Here is a 19,167-nt window from a genome sequence, read left to right as displayed (position 1 = left end):
ACCTATACTCAATGTCATTATATGCAGCATTCCATTGTGAATAAACACCTTAGGGTGACCTTGACCTAAGAGGTAGGGACACGGTTCTTGCACGCGACACGTCGTCTTGGTATGCCGAACACATGTGGCAAGTTATTTTAAAATATGTTCATACAAGGGAAAGTTACAGCCCGGACACGACAACCTATACTCTATGTCCTTATATGCAGCATTTCGTTGTGAATAAACACTAAGTGTGACCTTGACCTAAGAGGTAGGGACATGGTTCTTGCACGCGACACGTCGTCTTGGTATGCCGAACACATGTGGCAAGTTATTTTAAAATCTGTCCATACAAGGGAAAGTTACAGTCCGGACACGACAACCTATACTCTATGTCCTTATATGTAGCATTCCATTGTGAATAAACACCTAAGTGTGACCTTGATCTTAGAGGTAGGGACACGGTTCTTCCACGAAACACGTCGTCTTGGTATGCTGAACACATGTGGCAAGTTATTTTAAAATCTGTCAATACAAGGGAAAGTTACAGCCCGGACACGACAACCTATACTCTATGTCCTTATATGCAGCATTCCATTGTGAATAAACACCTTAGTGTGACCTTGACCTTAGAGGTAGGGACACGGTTCTTACACGCGACACGTCGTCTTGGTATGCCGGACACATGTGGCAAGTTATTTTAAAGTCTGTCCATACAAGGGAAAGTTAAAGCCCGGACACGACAACCTATACTCTATGTCCTTATATGCAGCATTCCATTGTGAATAAACACTAAGTGTGACCTTGACCTAAGAGGTAGGGACACGGTTCTTGCACGCGACACATCGTCTTGGTATGTCGAACACATGTGGCAAGTTATTTTAAAATCTGTCAATACAAGGGAAAGTTACAGCCCGGACACGACAACCTATACTCTATGTCCTTATATGCAGCATTCCATTGTGAATAAACACCTTAGTGTGACCCTGACCTTAGAGGTAGGGACACGGTTCTTACACGCGACACGTCGTCTTGGTATGCCGGACACATGTGGCAAGTTATTTTAAAGTCTGTCCATACAAGGGAAAGTTAAAGCCCGGACACGACAACCTATACTCTATGTCCTTATATGCAGCATTCCATTGTTAATAAATACTAAGTGTGACCTTGACCTTAGAGGTAGGGACACGGTTCTTGCACGCGACACATCGTCTTGGTATGTCGAACACATGTGGCAAGTTATTTTAAAATCTGTCCATACAAGGGAAAGTAACAGCCCGGACACGACAACCTATACTCTATGTCCTTATATGCAGCATTCCATTGTGAATAAACACTAAGATAAACAGTAAGTGTGACCTTGACCTTAAAGGTAGGGAAACGGGTTTTGCACGCGACACGTCGTCTTGGTATGCCGAAAACATGTGTCAAGTTATTTTAAAATCTGTCCATACAAGGGAAAGTTACAGCCCGAACACGACAACCTATACTCTATGTCCTTATATGCAGCATTCCATTGTGAATAAACACTAAGTGTGACCTTGACCTAAGAGGTAGGGACACGGGTCTTGCACGCGACACGTCGTCTTGGTATGCTGAAAACATGTGGCAAGTTATTTTAAAATCTGTCCATCCAAGGGAAAGTTACAGTCTGGACAAGACAACCTATACTCTATGTCATTATATGCAGCATTCCATTGTGAATAAACACCTTAGTGTGACCTTGACCTAAGAGGTAGGGACACGGTTCTTGCACGCAACACGTCGTCTTGGTATGCTGAACACATGTGGCAAGTTATTTTAAAATCTGTCCATACAAGGGAAAGTTACAGCCCGGACACGACAACCTATACTCTATGTCCTTATATGCAGCATTTCATTGTGAATAAACACTAAGTGTGACCTTGACCTAAGAGGTAGGGACATGGTTCTCGCACGCGACACGTCGTCTTCGTATGCCGAACACATGTGGCAAGTTATTTTAAAATCTGTCCATACAAGGGAAAGTTACAGCCCGGACACGACAACCTATACTCAATGTCATTATATGCAGCATTCCATTGTGAATAAACACCTTAGGGTGACCTTGACCTAAGAGGTAGGGACACGGTTCTTGCACGCGACACGTCGTCTTGGTATGCCGAAAACATGTGGCAAGTTATTTTAAAATCTGTTCATACAAGGGAAAGTTACAGCCCGGACACGACAACCTATACTCTATGTCATTATATGCAGCATTTCGTTGTGAATAAACACTAAGTGTGACCTTGACCTAAGAGGTAGGGACATGATTCTTGCACGCGACACGTCGTCTTGGTATGCCGAACACATGTGGCAAGTTATTTTAAAATCTGTCCATACAAGGGAAAGTTACAGTCCGGACACGACAACCTATACTCTATGTCATTATATGTAGCATTCCATTGTGAATAAACACCTAAGTGTGACCTTGATCTTAGAGGTAGGGACACGGTTCTTCCACGCAACACGTCGTCTTGGTATGCTGAACACATGTGGCAAGTTATTTTAAAATCTGTCAATACAAGGGAAAGTTACAGCCCGGACACGACAACCTATACTCTATGTCCTTATATGCAGCATTCCATTGTGAATAAACACCTTAGTGTGACCTTGACCTTAGAGGTAGGGACACGGTTCTTACACGCGACACGTCGTCTTGGTATGCCGGACACATGTGGCAAGTTATTTTAAAGTCTGTCCATACAAGGGAAAGTTAAAGCCCGGACACGACAACCTATACTCTATGTCCTTATATGCAGCATTCCATTGTGAATAAATACTAAGTGTGACCTTGACCTTAGAGGTAGGGACACGGTTCTTGCACGCGACACATCGTCTTGGTATGTCGAACACATGTGGCAAGTTATTTTCAAATCTGTCCATAAAAGGGAAAGTAACATCCCGGACACGACAACCTATACTCTATGTCCTTATATGCAGCATTCCATTGTGAATAAACACTAAGTGTGACCTTGACCTAAGAGGTAGGGACATGGTTCTTGCACGCGACACGTCGTCTTGGTATGCCGAACACATGTGGCAAGTTATTTTAAAATCTGTCCATACAAGGGAAAGTTACAGCCCGGACACGACAACCTATACTCAATGTCATTATATGCAGCATTCCATTGTGAATAAACACTAAGTGTGACCTTGACCGAAGAGGTAGGGACACGGTTCTTGCACGCGACACGTCGTCTTGGTATGCCGAACACATGTGGCAAGTTATTTTAAAATCTGTTCATACAAGGGAAAGTTACAGCCCGGACACGACAACCTATACTCTATGTCATTATATGCAGCATTCCATTGTGAATAAACACTAAGTGTGACCTTGACCTAAGAGGTAGGGACACGGGTCTTGCACGCGACACGTCGTCTTGGTATGCCGAACACATGTGGCAAGTTATTTTAAAATCTGTCCATACAAGGGAAAGTTACAGCCCGGACACGACAACCTATACTCAATGTCATTATATGCAGCATTCCATTGTGAATAAACACTAAGTGTGACCTTGACCGAAGAGGTAGGGACACGGTTCTTGCACGCGACACGTCGTCTTGGTATGCCGAACACATGTGGCAAGTTACTTTAAAATCTGTTCATACAAGGGAAAGTTACAGCCCGGACACGACAACCTATACTCTATGTCCTTATATGCAGCATTTCGTTGTGAATAAACACTAAGTGTGACCTTGACCTAAGAGGTAGGGACACGGGTCTTGCACGCGACACGTCGTCTTGGTATGCCGAACACATGTGGCAAGTTATTTTAAAATCTGTCCATCCAAGGGAAAGTTACAGTCCGGACAAGACAACCTATACTCTATGTCATTATATGCAGCATTCCATTGTGAATAAACACCTTAGTGTGACCTTGACCTAAGAGGTAGGGACACGGTTCTTGCACGCAACACGTCGTCTTGGTATGCTGAACACATGTGGTAAGTTATTTTAAAATCTGTCCATACAAGGGAAAGTTACAGCCCGGACACGACAACCTATACTCTATGTCCTTATATGCAGCATTTCGTTGTGAATAAACACTAAGTGTGACCTTGACCTAAGAGGTAGGGACATGGTTCTTGCACGCGACACGTCGTCTTCGTATGCCGAACACATGTGGCAAGTTATTTTAAAATCTGTCCATACAAGGGAAAGTTACAGCCCGGACACGACAACCTATACTCAATGTCATTATATGCAGCATTCCATTGTGAATAAACACCTTAGGGTGACCTTGACCTAAGAGGTAGGGACACGGTTCTTGCACGCGACACGTCGTCTTGGTATGCCGAACACATGTGGCAAGTTATTTTAAAATATGTTCATACAAGGGAAAGTTACAGCCCGGACACGACAACCTATACTCTATGTCCTTATATGCAGCATTTCGTTGTGAATAAACACTAAGTGTGACCTTGACCTAAGAGGTAGGGACATGGTTCTTGCACGCGACACGTCGTCTTGGTATGCCGAACACATGTGGCAAGTTATTTTAAAATCTGTCCATACAAGGGAAAGTTACAGTCCGGACACGACAACCTATACTCTATGTCCTTATATGTAGCATTCCATTGTGAATAAACACCTAAGTGTGACCTTGATCTTAGAGGTAGGGACACGGTTCTTCCACGAAACACGTCGTCTTGGTATGCTGAACACATGTGGCAAGTTATTTTAAAATCTGTCAATACAAGGGAAAGTTACAGCCCGGACACGACAACCTATACTCTATGTCCTTATATGCAGCATTCCATTGTGAATAAACACCTTAGTGTGACCTTGACCTTAGAGGTAGGGACACGGTTCTTACACGCGACACGTCGTCTTGGTATGCCGGACACATGTGGCAAGTTATTTTAAAGTCTGTCCATACAAGGGAAAGTTAAAGCCCGGACACGACAACCTATACTCTATGTCCTTATATGCAGCATTCCATTGTGAATAAATACTAAGTGTGACCTTGACCTTAGAGGTAGGGACACGGTTCTTGCACGCGACACATCGTCTTGGTATGTCGAACACATGTGGCAAGTTATTTTCAAGTCTGTCCATACAAGGGAAAGTTACAGCCCGGACACGACAACCTATACTCTATGTCCTTATATGCAGCATTCCATTGTGAATAAACACTAAGATAAACAGTAAGTGTGACCTTGACCTTAGAGGTAAGGAAACGGGTTTTGCACGCGACACGTCGTCTTGGTATGCCGAAAACATGTGTCAAGTTATTTTAAAATCTGTCCATACAAGGGAAAGTTACAGCCCGAACACGACAACCTATACTCTATGTCCTTTTATGCAGCATTCCATTGTGAATAAACACTAAGTGTGACCTTGACCTAAGAGGTAGGGACACGGGTCTTGCACGCGACACGTCGTCTTGGTATGCTGAAAACATGTGGCAAGTTATTTTAAAATCTGTCCATCCAAGGGAAAGTTACAGTCTGGACAAGACAACCTATACTCTATGTCATTTTATGCAGCATTCCATTGTGAATAAACACCTATGTGTGACCTTGATCTTAGAGGTAGGGACACGGTTCTTCCACGCAACACGTCGTCTTGGTATGCTGAACACATGTGGTAAGTTATTTTAAAATCTGTCAATACAAGGGAAAGTTACAGCCCGGACACGACAACCTATACTCTATGTCCTTATATGCAGCATTCCATTGTGAATAAACACCTTAGTGTGACCTTGACCTTAGAGGTAGGGACACGGTTCTTACACGCGACACGTCGTCTTGGTATGCCGGACACATGTGGCAAGTTATTTTAAAGTCTGTCCATACAAGGGAAAGTTAAAGCCCGGACACGACAACCTATACTCTATGTCCTTATATGCAGCATTCCATTGTGAATAAATACTAAGTGTGACCTTGACCTTAGAGGTAGGGACACGGTTCTTGCACGCGACACATCGACTTGGTATGTCGAACACATGTGGCAAGTTATTTTCAAATCTGTCCATAAAAGGGAAAGTAACATCCCGGACACGACAACCTATACTCTATGTCCTTATATGCAGCATTCCATTGTGAATAAACACTAAGTGTGACCTTGACCTTAGAGGTAGGGACACGGGTCTTGCACGCGACACGTCGTCTTGGTATGCCGAACACATGTGGCAAGTTATTTTAAAATCTGTCCATACAAGGGAAAGTTACAGCCCGGACACGACAACCTATACTCAATGTCATTATATGCAGCATTCCATTGTGAATAAACACTAAGTGTGACCTTGACCGAAGAGGTAGGGACACGGTTCTTGCACGCGACACGTCGTCTTGGTATGCCGAACACATGTGGCAAGTTATTTTAAAATCTGTTCATACAAGGGAAAGTTACAGCCCGGACACGACAACCTATACTCTATGTCATTATATGCAGCATTCCATTGTGAATAAACACTAAGTGTGACCTTGACCTAAGAGGTAGGGACACGGGTCTTGCACGCGACACGTCGTCTTGGTATGCCGAACACATGTGGCAAGTTATTTTAAAATCTGTCCATACAAGGGAAAGTTACAGCCCGGACACGACAACCTATACTCAATGTCATTATATGCAGCATTCCATTGTGAATAAACACTAAGTGTGACCTTGACCGAAGAGGTAGGGACACGGTTCTTGCACGCGACACGTCGTCTTGGTATGCCGAACACATGTGGCAAGTTATTTTAAAATCTGTTCATACAAGGGAAAGTTACAGCCCGGACACGACAACCTATACTCTATGTCCTTATATGCAGCATTTCGTTGTGAATAAACACTAAGTGTGACCTTGACCTAAGAGGTAGGGACATGGTTCTTGCACGCGACAGGTCGTCTTGGTATGCCGAACACATGTGGCAAGTTATTTTAAAATCTGTCCATACAAGGGAAAGTTACAGTCCGGACACGACAACCTATACTCTATGTCCTTATATGCAGCACTCAATTGGGAATGAACACCTAAGTGTGACCTTGACCTAAGAGGTAGGGACACGGTTCTTCCACGAAACACGTCGTCTTGGTATGCTGAACACATGTGGCAAGTTATTTTAAAATCTGTCAATACAAGGGAAAGTTACAGCCCGGACACGACAACCTATACTCTATGTCCTTATATGCAGCATTCCATTGTGAATAAACACCTTAGTGTGACCTTGACCTAAGAGGTAGGGACACGGGTTTTGCACGCGACACGTCGTCTTGGTATGTCAAACACATGTGGCAAGTTATTTTAAAATTTGTCCATACAAGGGAAAGTTACAGTCCGGACACGACAACCTATACTCTATGTCATTTTATGCAGCATTCCATTGTGAATAAACACCTATGTGTGACCTTGATCTTAGAGGTAGGGACACGGTTCTTCCACGCAACACGTCGTCTTGGTATGCTGAACACATGTGGTAAGTTATTTTAAAATCTGTCAATACAAGGGAAAGTTACAGCCCGGACACGACAACCTATACTCTATGTCCTTATATGCAGCATTCCATTGTGAATAAACACCTTAGTGTGACCTTGACCTTAGAGGTAGGGACACGGTTCTTACACGCGACACGTCGTCTTGGTATGCCGGACACATGTGGCAAGTTATTTTAAAGTCTGTCCATACAAGGGAAAGTTAAAGCCCGGACACGACAACCTATACTCTATGTCCTTATATGCAGCATTCCATTGTGAATAAATACTAAGTGTGACCTTGACCTTAGAGGTAGGGACACGGTTCTTGCACGCGACACATCGACTTGGTATGTCGAACACATGTGGCAAGTTATTTTCAAATCTGTCCATAAAAGGGAAAGTAACATCCCGGACACGACAACCTATACTCTATGTCCTTATATGCAGCATTCCATTGTGAATAAACACTAAGTGTGACCTTGACCTTAGAGGTAGGGACACGGGTCTTGCACGCGACACGTCGTCTTGGTATGCCGAACACATGTGGCAAGTTATTTTAAAATCTGTCCATACAAGGGAAAGTTACAGCCCGGACACGACAACCTATACTCAATGTCATTATATGCAGCATTCCATTGTGAATAAACACTAAGTGTGACCTTGACCGAAGAGGTAGGGACACGGTTCTTGCACGCGACACGTCGTCTTGGTATGCCGAACACATGTGGCAAGTTATTTTAAAATCTGTTCATACAAGGGAAAGTTACAGCCCGGACACGACAACCTATACTCTATGTCATTATATGCAGCATTCCATTGTGAATAAACACTAAGTGTGACCTTGACCTAAGAGGTAGGGACACGGGTCTTGCACGCGACACGTCGTCTTGGTATGCCGAACACATGTGGCAAGTTATTTTAAAATCTGTCCATACAAGGGAAAGTTACAGCCCGGACACGACAACCTATACTCAATGTCATTATATGCAGCATTCCATTGTGAATAAACACTAAGTGTGACCTTGACCGAAGAGGTAGGGACACGGTTCTTGCACGCGACACGTCGTCTTGGTATGCCGAACACATGTGGCAAGTTATTTTAAAATCTGTTCATACAAGGGAAAGTTACAGCCCGGACACGACAACCTATACTCTATGTCCTTATATGCAGCATTTCGTTGTGAATAAACACTAAGTGTGACCTTGACCTAAGAGGTAGGGACATGGTTCTTGCACGCGACACGTCGTCTTGGTATGCCGAACACATGTGGCAAGTTATTTTAAAATCTGTCCATACAAGGGAAAGTTACAGTCCGGACACGACAACCTATACTCTATGTCCTTATATGCAGCACTCAATTGGGAATGAACACCTAAGTGTGACCTTGACCTAAGAGGTAGGGACACGGTTCTTCCACGAAACACGTCGTCTTGGTATGCTGAACACATGTGGCAAGTTATTTTAAAATCTGTCAATACAAGGGAAAGTTACAGCCCGGACACGACAACCTATACTCTATGTCCTTATATGCAGCATTCCATTGTGAATAAACACCTTAGTGTGACCTTGACCTAAGAGGTAGGGACACGGGTTTTGCACGCGACACGTCGTCTTGGTATGTCAAACACATGTGGCAAGTTATTTTAAAATTTGTCCATACAAGGGAAAGTTACAGTCCGGACACGACAACCTATACTCTATGTCATTATATGCAGCATTCCATTGTGAATAAACACCTAAGTGTGACCTTGACCTTAGAGGTAGGGACACGGTTCTTGCACGCGACACGTCGTCTTGGTATATCGAACACATGTGGCAAGTAATTTGATTATCTGTCCATAGAAGGGAAAGTTACAGCCCGGACATGAGTTATTGAGCCGGACACACGGAAGGACGGACGGACGGTGCGATTTTAATATGCCCACCTTCGTGGTTATAAAAATCAGCAATTGAAATTTACCAATTTCCAAGATATGGCCTGGACAAACTCCGATTTTCAAAAACTATCAAATAAGGGGAGTTTCAAGGGAGAAAACTAAAAATATGCAGGGCTGGATTATCACTGCCATCTATCTATATTCGAAGTTTCATTTAATTCCCTCTAGTGTTTTCCAAGATCTGGCCTGAATAAGCACAAGTCATAGAAAACAGGGGAAAGGGATATAACTTAATTAATATACATGATAGGAGTATGGTTATTGTTTACTGCACTTCCTCTTATTGCCATATATCTATATATCAAGTTTTATTTCAATCCAATAAGTAGTTTTGAAGTTATTCTCCAGACAAGGGTGTGCAAGCACCAATTATAAAATAATTGTTAAGGGGAGATAACTTAATAAATATGCATGATATGATTATGGTTCTTGTGCACTGCACTTCCTCTCATTGCCATCTATCTATATATCAAGTTTTATATCAATCACATCAGTAGTTTTAAAGTTGTTCTCCGGACAAGATTGTGACGGATGGAAGGACGGACAGACTAAAACTGTTCAAACAGGCGATATATCAAAATCATCACAATTCATGTTACAAAAGGAGGAGGGATACATGGTCATAGGTTCCAAAATTTATTGAATATACATTACAAATCATAACAGTAATGACATGGTCTTTAACTTTTCCCACCTCTCCCACCTCCACCACCACCCCGCCCCTTTTTCCCACCCTTGAAGTTACGGAGGTTTCCCTTCTTTCCCTGGTTGCTGCGTTTCCCCTTGGGTTTCTTCCTGTGCAGTTCTGGGTCCTCCCTCCGTCTCTTCGACCTGTAAATATCATAGCTCACATATTCAGGTAATGTTGATGATGTATGTTTTAGTCATGTTGGAAAGTTGACAAATGTTCCATGAAAACCTCCCTTGGTTTTAATATTGTTCAATATATTTGATAAACAAGAGCGCCAACTATCGCAAAATACACCTGTCCAAGATATAATGGCCATAAACATGTTGACAAAGTTTGGTGATGATTGTTGTACATTTGCCCATATAAGAGTGTGCACATGTTCAATTCTTTAATTTTCATCCATTCAAGGGTCATAACTCTCAAGCAACTTGGACTTTCTTGCTAATTATCACTTGTCCAAGATATTTTGGAAATAAACTTGATGACCAAATTAGTAATAGGTCTTGCTTTACTGTGTGTATTGTCTCTGGCAACATGTGTACCAAGTTTCATCTTAATATCTATTTAAAAGTTATGGCTAAGGATAAAGATTTTGAACCCTGCCAACGATTACAACACCATGTCAATGACAATACTTAATTTTTTTTTCTTTAAAGACAGATGGGCTAAAAGTTACATTTTGATTTAATAAGGCACTTTTACAAACTATTTTTATGAATACTCTACAATAACAATGCTGTTCCCTCGACCACTATACCTCTCTGACTCCCAGTCTCGGTTCTGCATATTGGCCGCCTTTGTCTTGTCCACTATCGGCCGGCCACTATGGAGATTGTTGAGGATGTCCATCTGCCGAGTCATTTCTGTCTTTATGTCACCATGGTTTGACTGAAACTGTTCAAAAGAGGTTTAAGCATTATTACGAAATCAAGCTCCTCATATTTTCAGATATCTTTAAATGCAACACAAGCTTTTCATATACATGCTTGTATGCAAAATGCTAAGAGAGCTTGTCAACCGTTTTAATGATAATAACCATTTTGGCCAATCAATGGACTGCATATTTCCTAGAGAGCAAAAAGAGAAATTAATAAATGGCATTAAATATTGGCACTGCTATAAACTTTAATAGGCCATTCCTTAAAATTTTGTTCCGAAAGATAACTCCATTTTTCTACCTTCCTTTTCTTGCCCATGTTTTTGGGAGCCTTCTCCTTCGGAAGCTTGTCTGTGAACTTGCCAATGGATGCAGTGGAGGTTTTGGCGACGGCCAGGGCCTTGCTCAGGTAATCCTTGTTGGGGGTTTCAGTTGGTGTCAGACCCACACCTGGCACTGTAAATAGGGGAGATTGTGGTTGGTTTTTAAGAAATATTGTAACAAGAGTGCTGCTGACTGATTGCCAACACTTTTCTGCTTTTTTTCAATGGACCAAGGGTATGACTTGACAATTATTAGGCCAGAGTTATGGGACTTGCTATACAGGTGAGTACCATTACCTGCAACATGTGTTCTAAGTTTCATTGAAATATCTTTAATGCTTTTGAGTTATGGCCAAGTTTTTGTTTTCCACCAACAACAAGGACACCAAGGCTGTGACAATGCCTCAACTTTCTTCTTTGAAAACCAGACAAGCCAAAAATAGACGATAGATACGTAACTTATCATGGCAAATCCTGAAAGAAGGCAAAGAGAGCCATCAGGGTAATAATAGTAATTACAGAGTAATAAGTGAATGACTTTATCTTGATCAGTAAATTATAATCTTAACTGAGACTTCTTGGTAAGCAGTAAAAAGGCATCCTACCTACGTAAGTGTTTCTTCTTCAGATGATAATATGGACACTTTAATTGACTAAAGAATGATGCACTAAGCTAATTTGTAGCTTCACACTTTTCTAGGTATCCAGCTTAGTTGTCATTATACTATTATAATTTCTCACACCTCAGATAAGTAGATCCAATAATTTGACCATGCTAGAAATTCTTATCTCTTCCACGGGCGAAGATAAAATGCCCATATGAAACTCCTTTTTAATGGTCACCACATTGTAGTTACCTCCCTTGTTGAAGACTGTTGTCATTAGCATCATGGAAACCTTGTCTTGTGGCAATATTTAGAACACTAATTTATTATTTCTCGCTTCAAATGTCACCATAAAACTGTTTTCACGCAAAATATGCTTCACTCTCCTTAGAACTATTTAAAGACCGATTTGACTATTTACATAATCTGAGTCACTGCGCGCTGTTCCATGACAACCACAAATTACCGCAATTATTTTTACTAAGCACAAGAGTTCCAGCAAAAAAATACATTTTTACTTAATTTTGTTTAACTGAGGTGGGAGAAAAAGCATCTACAATAGCCACTCTTGGCCATGGAAGATACTTATAATCTACACATAGTTAAGCTCACCTTTCTTGCCCTGTCCCCTGGCAATATTTCGGAGTCTCTGAAGCTCATTCTTTGCCACTCGCTCCTTCTTCTCGGACATCTTTTTGGCAAACTGGTCCTCGTAAGGATCTAAGAACAAACATGAAAATACAAACAAATTAAATGTAAAACAACCTGCATTCCTAATCTCTTCTGTCCAATAGTGAATCTGAACCAAAAACTGAAATAAGTTTTCAAAGCCTTCAAAAAATAAGGAAGTTACTGGTGTTAAAGCTTTCAAAATATTTCATGAATATTAATGTGGAAGGTGTGGCCTTCCATCATTTTGTTTCTTATTATTGACATTTAAGCTCAAATAACAAACTTGTTTGCAAGTTAAAGCTAACAGTTCTTTTGAGTTTGGAGGGTTTTATCACAGAGAAAAAAAGAACAAAGTTTGAACCGGTTTACCTTCTAAAGATATCTTAAAACAGATACATATTAAATAGTGAAGTTATGACCCATAACCTACAAGGCACATATATTTTTCTATAACTCCAACAAATTTTTGTTACTTTCTAAAATTCCTAAACTGATGAATTTCGTTAGTTTACATTTTGAATTTAAAAAAACACTTACATCTAATTTTGTCATCTTTTTTAATTAAAACAAAATTATGGCTAAGGAGATGATATTTCAAAACTGATACTTGACCTATTGAAAAAGGGTCACGGTTTAAAAACTGCTGTGAAAAATAACCAACAATTGGTCTTCTCTAAAACAGGGTTACAGCATCATACAACCCCAATGTAAAATTTTAATTCCAACAAAAAGTGACTGTGCAGAGTGCTAAGCTATACATTATCACAACGATCCCTGATAGCAGAAATACATACCAACATTCTGTGGCACGACAAGGGCAAAACTTTTTGTCTCATCCCTCCCGCGCTTGTAGCCCCACCTAGGTTTGTACGTCTGAAATGAACATTCAATTCAAATTAAAAGACAAGCATTTTTTTAGTAATACATAAATCAGATACATTTTACAAAAATTAAAACCAATAGGTCAGTTCTTTAAACTTGTTTGCAACGAGGAGATTATGGCTTCAGTACATATATAAATTAATGTATGATAACTTAAGTCCAAGATGTATTGCACTTTTACTATTCCTTTTTGTGATGTAAACTTGAATCAAAAAAGCTGAACTGAACTGGCTCCATTTCTCGATACATCTTATTTCATTTTATTTATCCCAATCTAGCTTAAACCTGATTTTATGGATCAAAGATTAGTCTATTGTGATGGTCTTATTAAGCATTTCCTCCCTTTAAAACTCTTTAAAAGTAGAACATTACACAATCAAAACAAAAATAGTGTGCTAGCTTGATCCTAGTATAAGCCACTTAAGAATGTTCAAGAAATTGAAATCATGGCCTGGTTTTAGAAGAGTACGGTCACATAAAAAACTAATCAAAGTCTTTCGCGCCACCTGATATGATTGTTACAGTACTATTATTGTGTAAATGGATGTAAGGATTTCAGGTTGAAAATTATTTTCTTGACTTCCATCTTTTTTTATTAAACCCTGCCCTTGACCAATAGAGCATGCTACTCAAAAAGCACTCAACTTGTACCAGGTACTTCAAAGCAACAAATGAATTACTGGCCAAAATTTCTTGACCAGTCTCAAGTCCCATTTAACAGGATCAAGGTAAGCTCACTACTTGGATTTGGTTTTATTTGTATAATTTTCTCCTTTTAATGAGTTTTGAGACATTTGTTTAAACATAATAATGATAAACTATGTTTTGAATTATAAAGTCAAGATAAAGCAAGTAATTTGGCTGATTGAAATATGATAAACATGTTACACTTCAGATATTTCAAGAAAATTTGGGCCCCGAGTAAAATGTTTTACAAGGATGGGGATTCATACCTTTTAATTGAGTTTACGAATGCGAAATGCATAAAATCTCACATCTTATCAGTCTTTCAGACAAAAAGCAAACAAAAAACCTGTATACCTTCGATTCTTCATCCCAAACCATTCTTGACTTCTTTTTGTTTTGGATTCCTTTAATTTTCGCATACTTTTCCCATTTTGTCTCTGGTTTGGGTTTAGGTACCTGAAAATTAAGTACATACATGTATGCATGTACAATGATACAAAACTGCTGGTTTTTACCATGTTTAGCCTATACGCAATAATATTTATTTAAATTTATGTAACATGTTATATGCCCTCATATACAGGTAGACGAGTGTATAATTGTACAGAGTTCTCTAGGGACTGAAAATCCATAATGGATTATCAAATTAATTGGAATTTGTTACATTTTTTAAACTGATATTCATTACTAAAAGAAAACCAAATACAATGTAAATTGAAATATCCACTTTGACTTAAAAATAAATGTTTGTCAAATCCATCAGTGTCACAATGGGTTAAAAAAACTTAAATTTTATCTTATTATTATAAAATTTTACCAAGGAAATTCAATTTTTTTATGACATGATTTTACTTCTAGAGATAATTTGTTTCTTAAAATTAAAACCGATTATCACCAACTCATGGAGCAAAGGATTCACCTTCAACAGTACTCAATCATCCTTTTATCTCTTTTGTGCTATCATATTGTTCTCTATATTATCTTTTCAAAAAAGATTAAGTTTTAGTTGAAATACGTACTGGTTTTTCTCTTGGAATAGGAGTTGATGGACCCGGAAGCTAAAAAAAGATATAAATGCAATATCAATATTACCGGTATGCTCTTTATTTCTGAAAATAGGTTTAATATTTACTGGTACCTTTCATACATAAATATCTTATTACAGGTTCCAAATCAGGCATACACTCAAGTAATAAACAATTTCGATGAAGTCATTTTAAAACATTAAAAAGAACAACTCTTAAGCTCTGTTTCTGAAACCCTTTAATAATATGTCTACAGAAACACTCTCAATGATAAAATGTCATGTATACTTTGTTTGTTTGTACAATACAATGTATCATGATAACAAGTTCATAAAAAGTATAGCTAACTAAATGACAGTGGACAAAATTGAAGGCGTTGTGTACAAAAGATCTTGTACAATAAACTGTTTATAAGGCTTAGAAAGAGTTCCACTAATTAGAAGTGATGACAAACCTGCGCCACAACAACATTTTCAATTCTTTCTGTTGGTAGCTGAAATAAAAAGTAATAAACAATTAACTTGGTGGCTGAAATAAAATGAACCATCAGGTTCTATCAAACTATCATGGAATAATTTTGTGTATGAATATTTTACATATTACACATAATGAACATGATACAGTCAAAGAATACATGATGTAAAATGAATCTGAATGGCATTTTCAGATTTTTATGGATTCCTTACGACAATTTTAACATACATAAAAATCTAATTGTATTGAAAAGTTGGCAATATCAAAAGGATAATAAATCAAACATACCTGCCAAATTTTATTTATTAACAATTGTGTGTTGTCTCTAGCTAAATCTTTGAGAAAAGCCTCTCTGTTTGACCTGAAACAATTTAAGGCAATGTATATAGAAACCTGACATTAAAGGAGAACGGCCAAATTGGAGAATTGATATCTCCCAACGACGGATTCATAGATGAAGAACCAAACCAGATACAAGCAAAACTTGTGCCCTTATCACTACCTTATACACACTTTTAATAAGTTTCATTAAATTTAATCCACCTGTTAACAAAAAAAGCTGTGCACGAATACATTTAAGCATTTTTGAAATTAGTGATTGAATTCTGGCACTTCAGGTTTTTGAGATATTTGTAGAGTCTGTAATAATTCTCTTAATTCTATCACTATAAATAAAAAAATAATACACATACTGTTTTTATTGTTTTGTGACTCATACCATCAAGACAATTTTTTAATCTTTGCCTAACATTGATATATCCATATTTTTTTTACATTCAGTTACTATTGAATTTTAGTGTTAGGACTTTTTGTTATCTACTCCATCCATAAAACATCATAGTTATTTTGTAAAGTCTATGAAAATAAGTACAAATAATGGAAGAAACCATTGGAATCGGGTCCACAAGTAAACACTGTATACAGTTAGAAGAGAATGAACTCATGAAAGGGAGTTCACTCCCTTGAAATGACTGTTACTTGTGGACCGGATCGCTTTATTGAAAGATTGTATGAATACTTTCAGAAACTTTAAACAATTTTCTCCAACTGAACACTAATCAGGTGAATTCTGGTTGTTATTGTAAGTTGTATTTTAATGTAGGCGGCAGGCTTTTGTTGCATTATTTGGTTTGGGTAATTTTCTTAACATGTCTTTCGTACTCAACACTTTTCACTAACATAAGAGTTGTTTGACTTTAAGGCTATTTAGGACTTTTGAGATTTTCTGACATTGTAAAACTGCTAAAATTTGAAGTAATTCTATGCTAGGTTGGTAGGAGTAATCCCATTGATAAATCTGTCAACATTCTATTATTTGGCCTTGCACATGGCCTTGACAAATCCACTCCTGTTTGCAAGTGAATATCAAGTTCAGGCAAGAGGAAATTCAATCACACTTGGGTAAGTTTCTCCAAATTCATATATCAATCCTATTTATTTCCCAAACAAAATGAATGCGATAGACATTATTATTAAACTACGGGATGTAAACAGTCAAACGGAAACTGAAAATGTAACCTCATGATGGGCATGTAATTTAGTACCTTTTTTATCAAGTGCACATGATCAAATGTGGAGACTGTTTAATTGATTGTATGTTGTAGATCTATCATTCTTCAGGGAGTCGAGGAAAACAAATGATAAATCCCAAATCAATTGTTAAATTACGACCATTTTATATATCTTTTTATAATTCATACTGAATTGTAAGATAGTTATAGATGATCTTGTTTCAGACTTCTAAATAAATGAATGGCGGAGAAGTAAGTGGCTGGAACTCTAGGTGAAAGAACACTAATAATAATCAAGCGGATCAAAAATTATAGTTTTCGATAGTAAATTTGTGTGGTTGCTAAACTAGCTAATGTGTAATCTGTGTTACCTGATTTTGTGCCAATATTATGTTGAAAATATAGGGCGAGTAATTTTGGTGCAGGGTTAGTAAGAAGTTCAGGTTCACGAGGCCTGCAGTGTTACCCAATTTTGATTCGGAAATTTTTTGGAAATGGTAGGGCAGGTAATTTGAGTGCAGTGCGAGTAGAAGTTTAGGAGCACTAGCCCCGCAGCGCAAGTGAACCAAAACAAATTTTTCGAGGTCTGGCACATAAAAAGTGACATATATCACATTCTGCTCAACTTCTTAAAATCTTGTGAATGTCATCTTGTGTATACACTATCTTACTTCGTGTCATGAATTTAAGTGACGAAGAATCTATCACTCTTTTATATCTGTTATTTTTTTTTAATCAGCTCGTACCTTAGTCACACTTAGAGCTAAAAAGGGTACCGAAAATGTATGACAATTCAAATTCAATACATCAGTACCTTGTTTTTTTCGAATCAAACGGATTTGAATCGTATGTAAAGAGATTTCCAGCATCTATATCAAGGTCTATATCCTTTATAACTTCTGTTGTCTTGTATTTCGCCTCTTTTTCAGCTGCTTCTCGCAACACGTTTTCGACAATATCGGCCATGTTTACATTATGTTGATACGAGCATTTTGATTGGATTATTGGCAGCCCATTTGACCAATTAAAATCCAATATACAATGAAAACATATTTCTATCTGTGAAGCACTTCCGGGAACAAGTTAAGTCATCGATTATGATTCCTGGATTAATTTCTTGCGATTTATTTTAACCAGAGTGAAGTTGTTGACTTATTTTGTGCAAGGACATGCTACTTAATGTTTAAAAATGTTTAAAAAAGAGAACATTCGTAAAAACTTCTTGCGGGTCAAGCAGACAGCTGACCAAAAACTAGGAAGGTGGGGCTGTTTTATTTGTTTGTATGAATAAGAATTTGATTGTCATATATGGGTTTTAATCTAATGATTATTATTAATGGAGTAAATAGTATTGTACTGTTGGTGAGAGAGAACTTGCCACCTGGGTCCATACTCTATACACAAGACTATTTTGATACTTAGATTCTGCAAAACATGTGCAGGAAAGTGACAGATATACTAATTATCAGTTATAATGTCCATTCAATGAAATGTTTGAAATTTTTCATATTTGAAAAATGGAAATGGGGATTTTTTATAATCATATGACATTTGGAATTTCAGTCCAAAATGGCTAATCAGTAAAAAAAACAGAATTTGTATTATTTAAACTGTGTTTGACAAACCACATCCTTAACTATTTAAGGACATTCTTTAAGGTGATCACTTTCTGTGTTATATGACTTCGCATTACATCAACATGATGTCAGATTCGCCGTCTTTTTCTCTTGGAAACAATCGTCACACTTTTGCTATGAAAATCCATTAGTGTTTTAGCTAAAGCGGAATGGAAGGGCGGCCCGCCCTGCCCTTCTTGGCCCCTTTTTATACGCCCTGTCATATTTTCCCCGCCCCCTTGCACCCTTCTGACCATTCAGATCGTTGTTTATCACAAAGTTACGCCATAAAAGTATTTCATTGGTCAATGTCGCTGTTTCCTAATCTGTCACAGATCAGTGTGTGCTAATGAACACGACTGTCATCACCGCGGGTCTGATAACGCTAATTCACGCTTATAATCAGGCTGCTAATTGCTGTTTATTATGACACATTATTCATACATGTGATAATTTCTTGG

General features: G+C 38.6%; 2 protein-coding genes across 11 annotated transcripts in view; one reads left to right on the top strand and one right to left on the bottom strand.

The window, feature by feature from the left end:
• Positions 1–9,995: 9,995 nt before the first annotated feature.
• Positions 9,996–18,056, bottom strand: LOC128220437 (ribosome biogenesis regulatory protein homolog). The gene is made up of 10 exons (XM_052928825.1): positions 17,905–18,056; positions 15,868–15,940; positions 15,560–15,598; positions 15,100–15,138; positions 14,435–14,536; positions 13,306–13,384; positions 12,452–12,559; positions 11,213–11,367; positions 10,792–10,928; positions 9,996–10,174 (listed from the first exon to the last, which is right to left on the bottom strand). The coding sequence occupies exons 1-10, from the start codon at positions 18,054–18,056 to the stop codon at positions 10,024–10,026; spliced, it is 1,035 nt and encodes a 344-aa protein (XP_052784785.1). The 3' UTR covers positions 9,996–10,023.
• A 112-nt stretch (positions 18,057–18,168) lies between these two features.
• LOC128210810 (rho GTPase-activating protein 44-like) overlaps positions 18,169–19,167 on the top strand; it is a 34,469-nt gene continuing 33,470 nt past the window's right edge. For all 10 annotated transcript variants that reach the window (XR_008257168.1, XM_052915213.1, XM_052915219.1 and 7 more), the window contains exon 1: positions 18,169–18,350. Coding sequence is in view for 9 of the 10 variants with exons in the window: in XM_052915213.1 (XP_052771173.1) it covers positions 18,280–18,350 (71 nt within the window). In the remaining variant the exon portion in view is untranslated. The remainder of the gene's footprint in view (positions 18,351–19,167) is intronic.

This window comes from Mya arenaria, chromosome 2 (assembly GCF_026914265.1).
Source record: "Mya arenaria isolate MELC-2E11 chromosome 2, ASM2691426v1".
In the NCBI taxonomy this organism is placed as follows: Eukaryota; Metazoa; Mollusca; class Bivalvia; order Myida; family Myidae; genus Mya; species Mya arenaria.
Note: the sequence above shows the minus strand (reverse complement) of the source record. Positions and strands in the feature narration are given on the sequence as shown.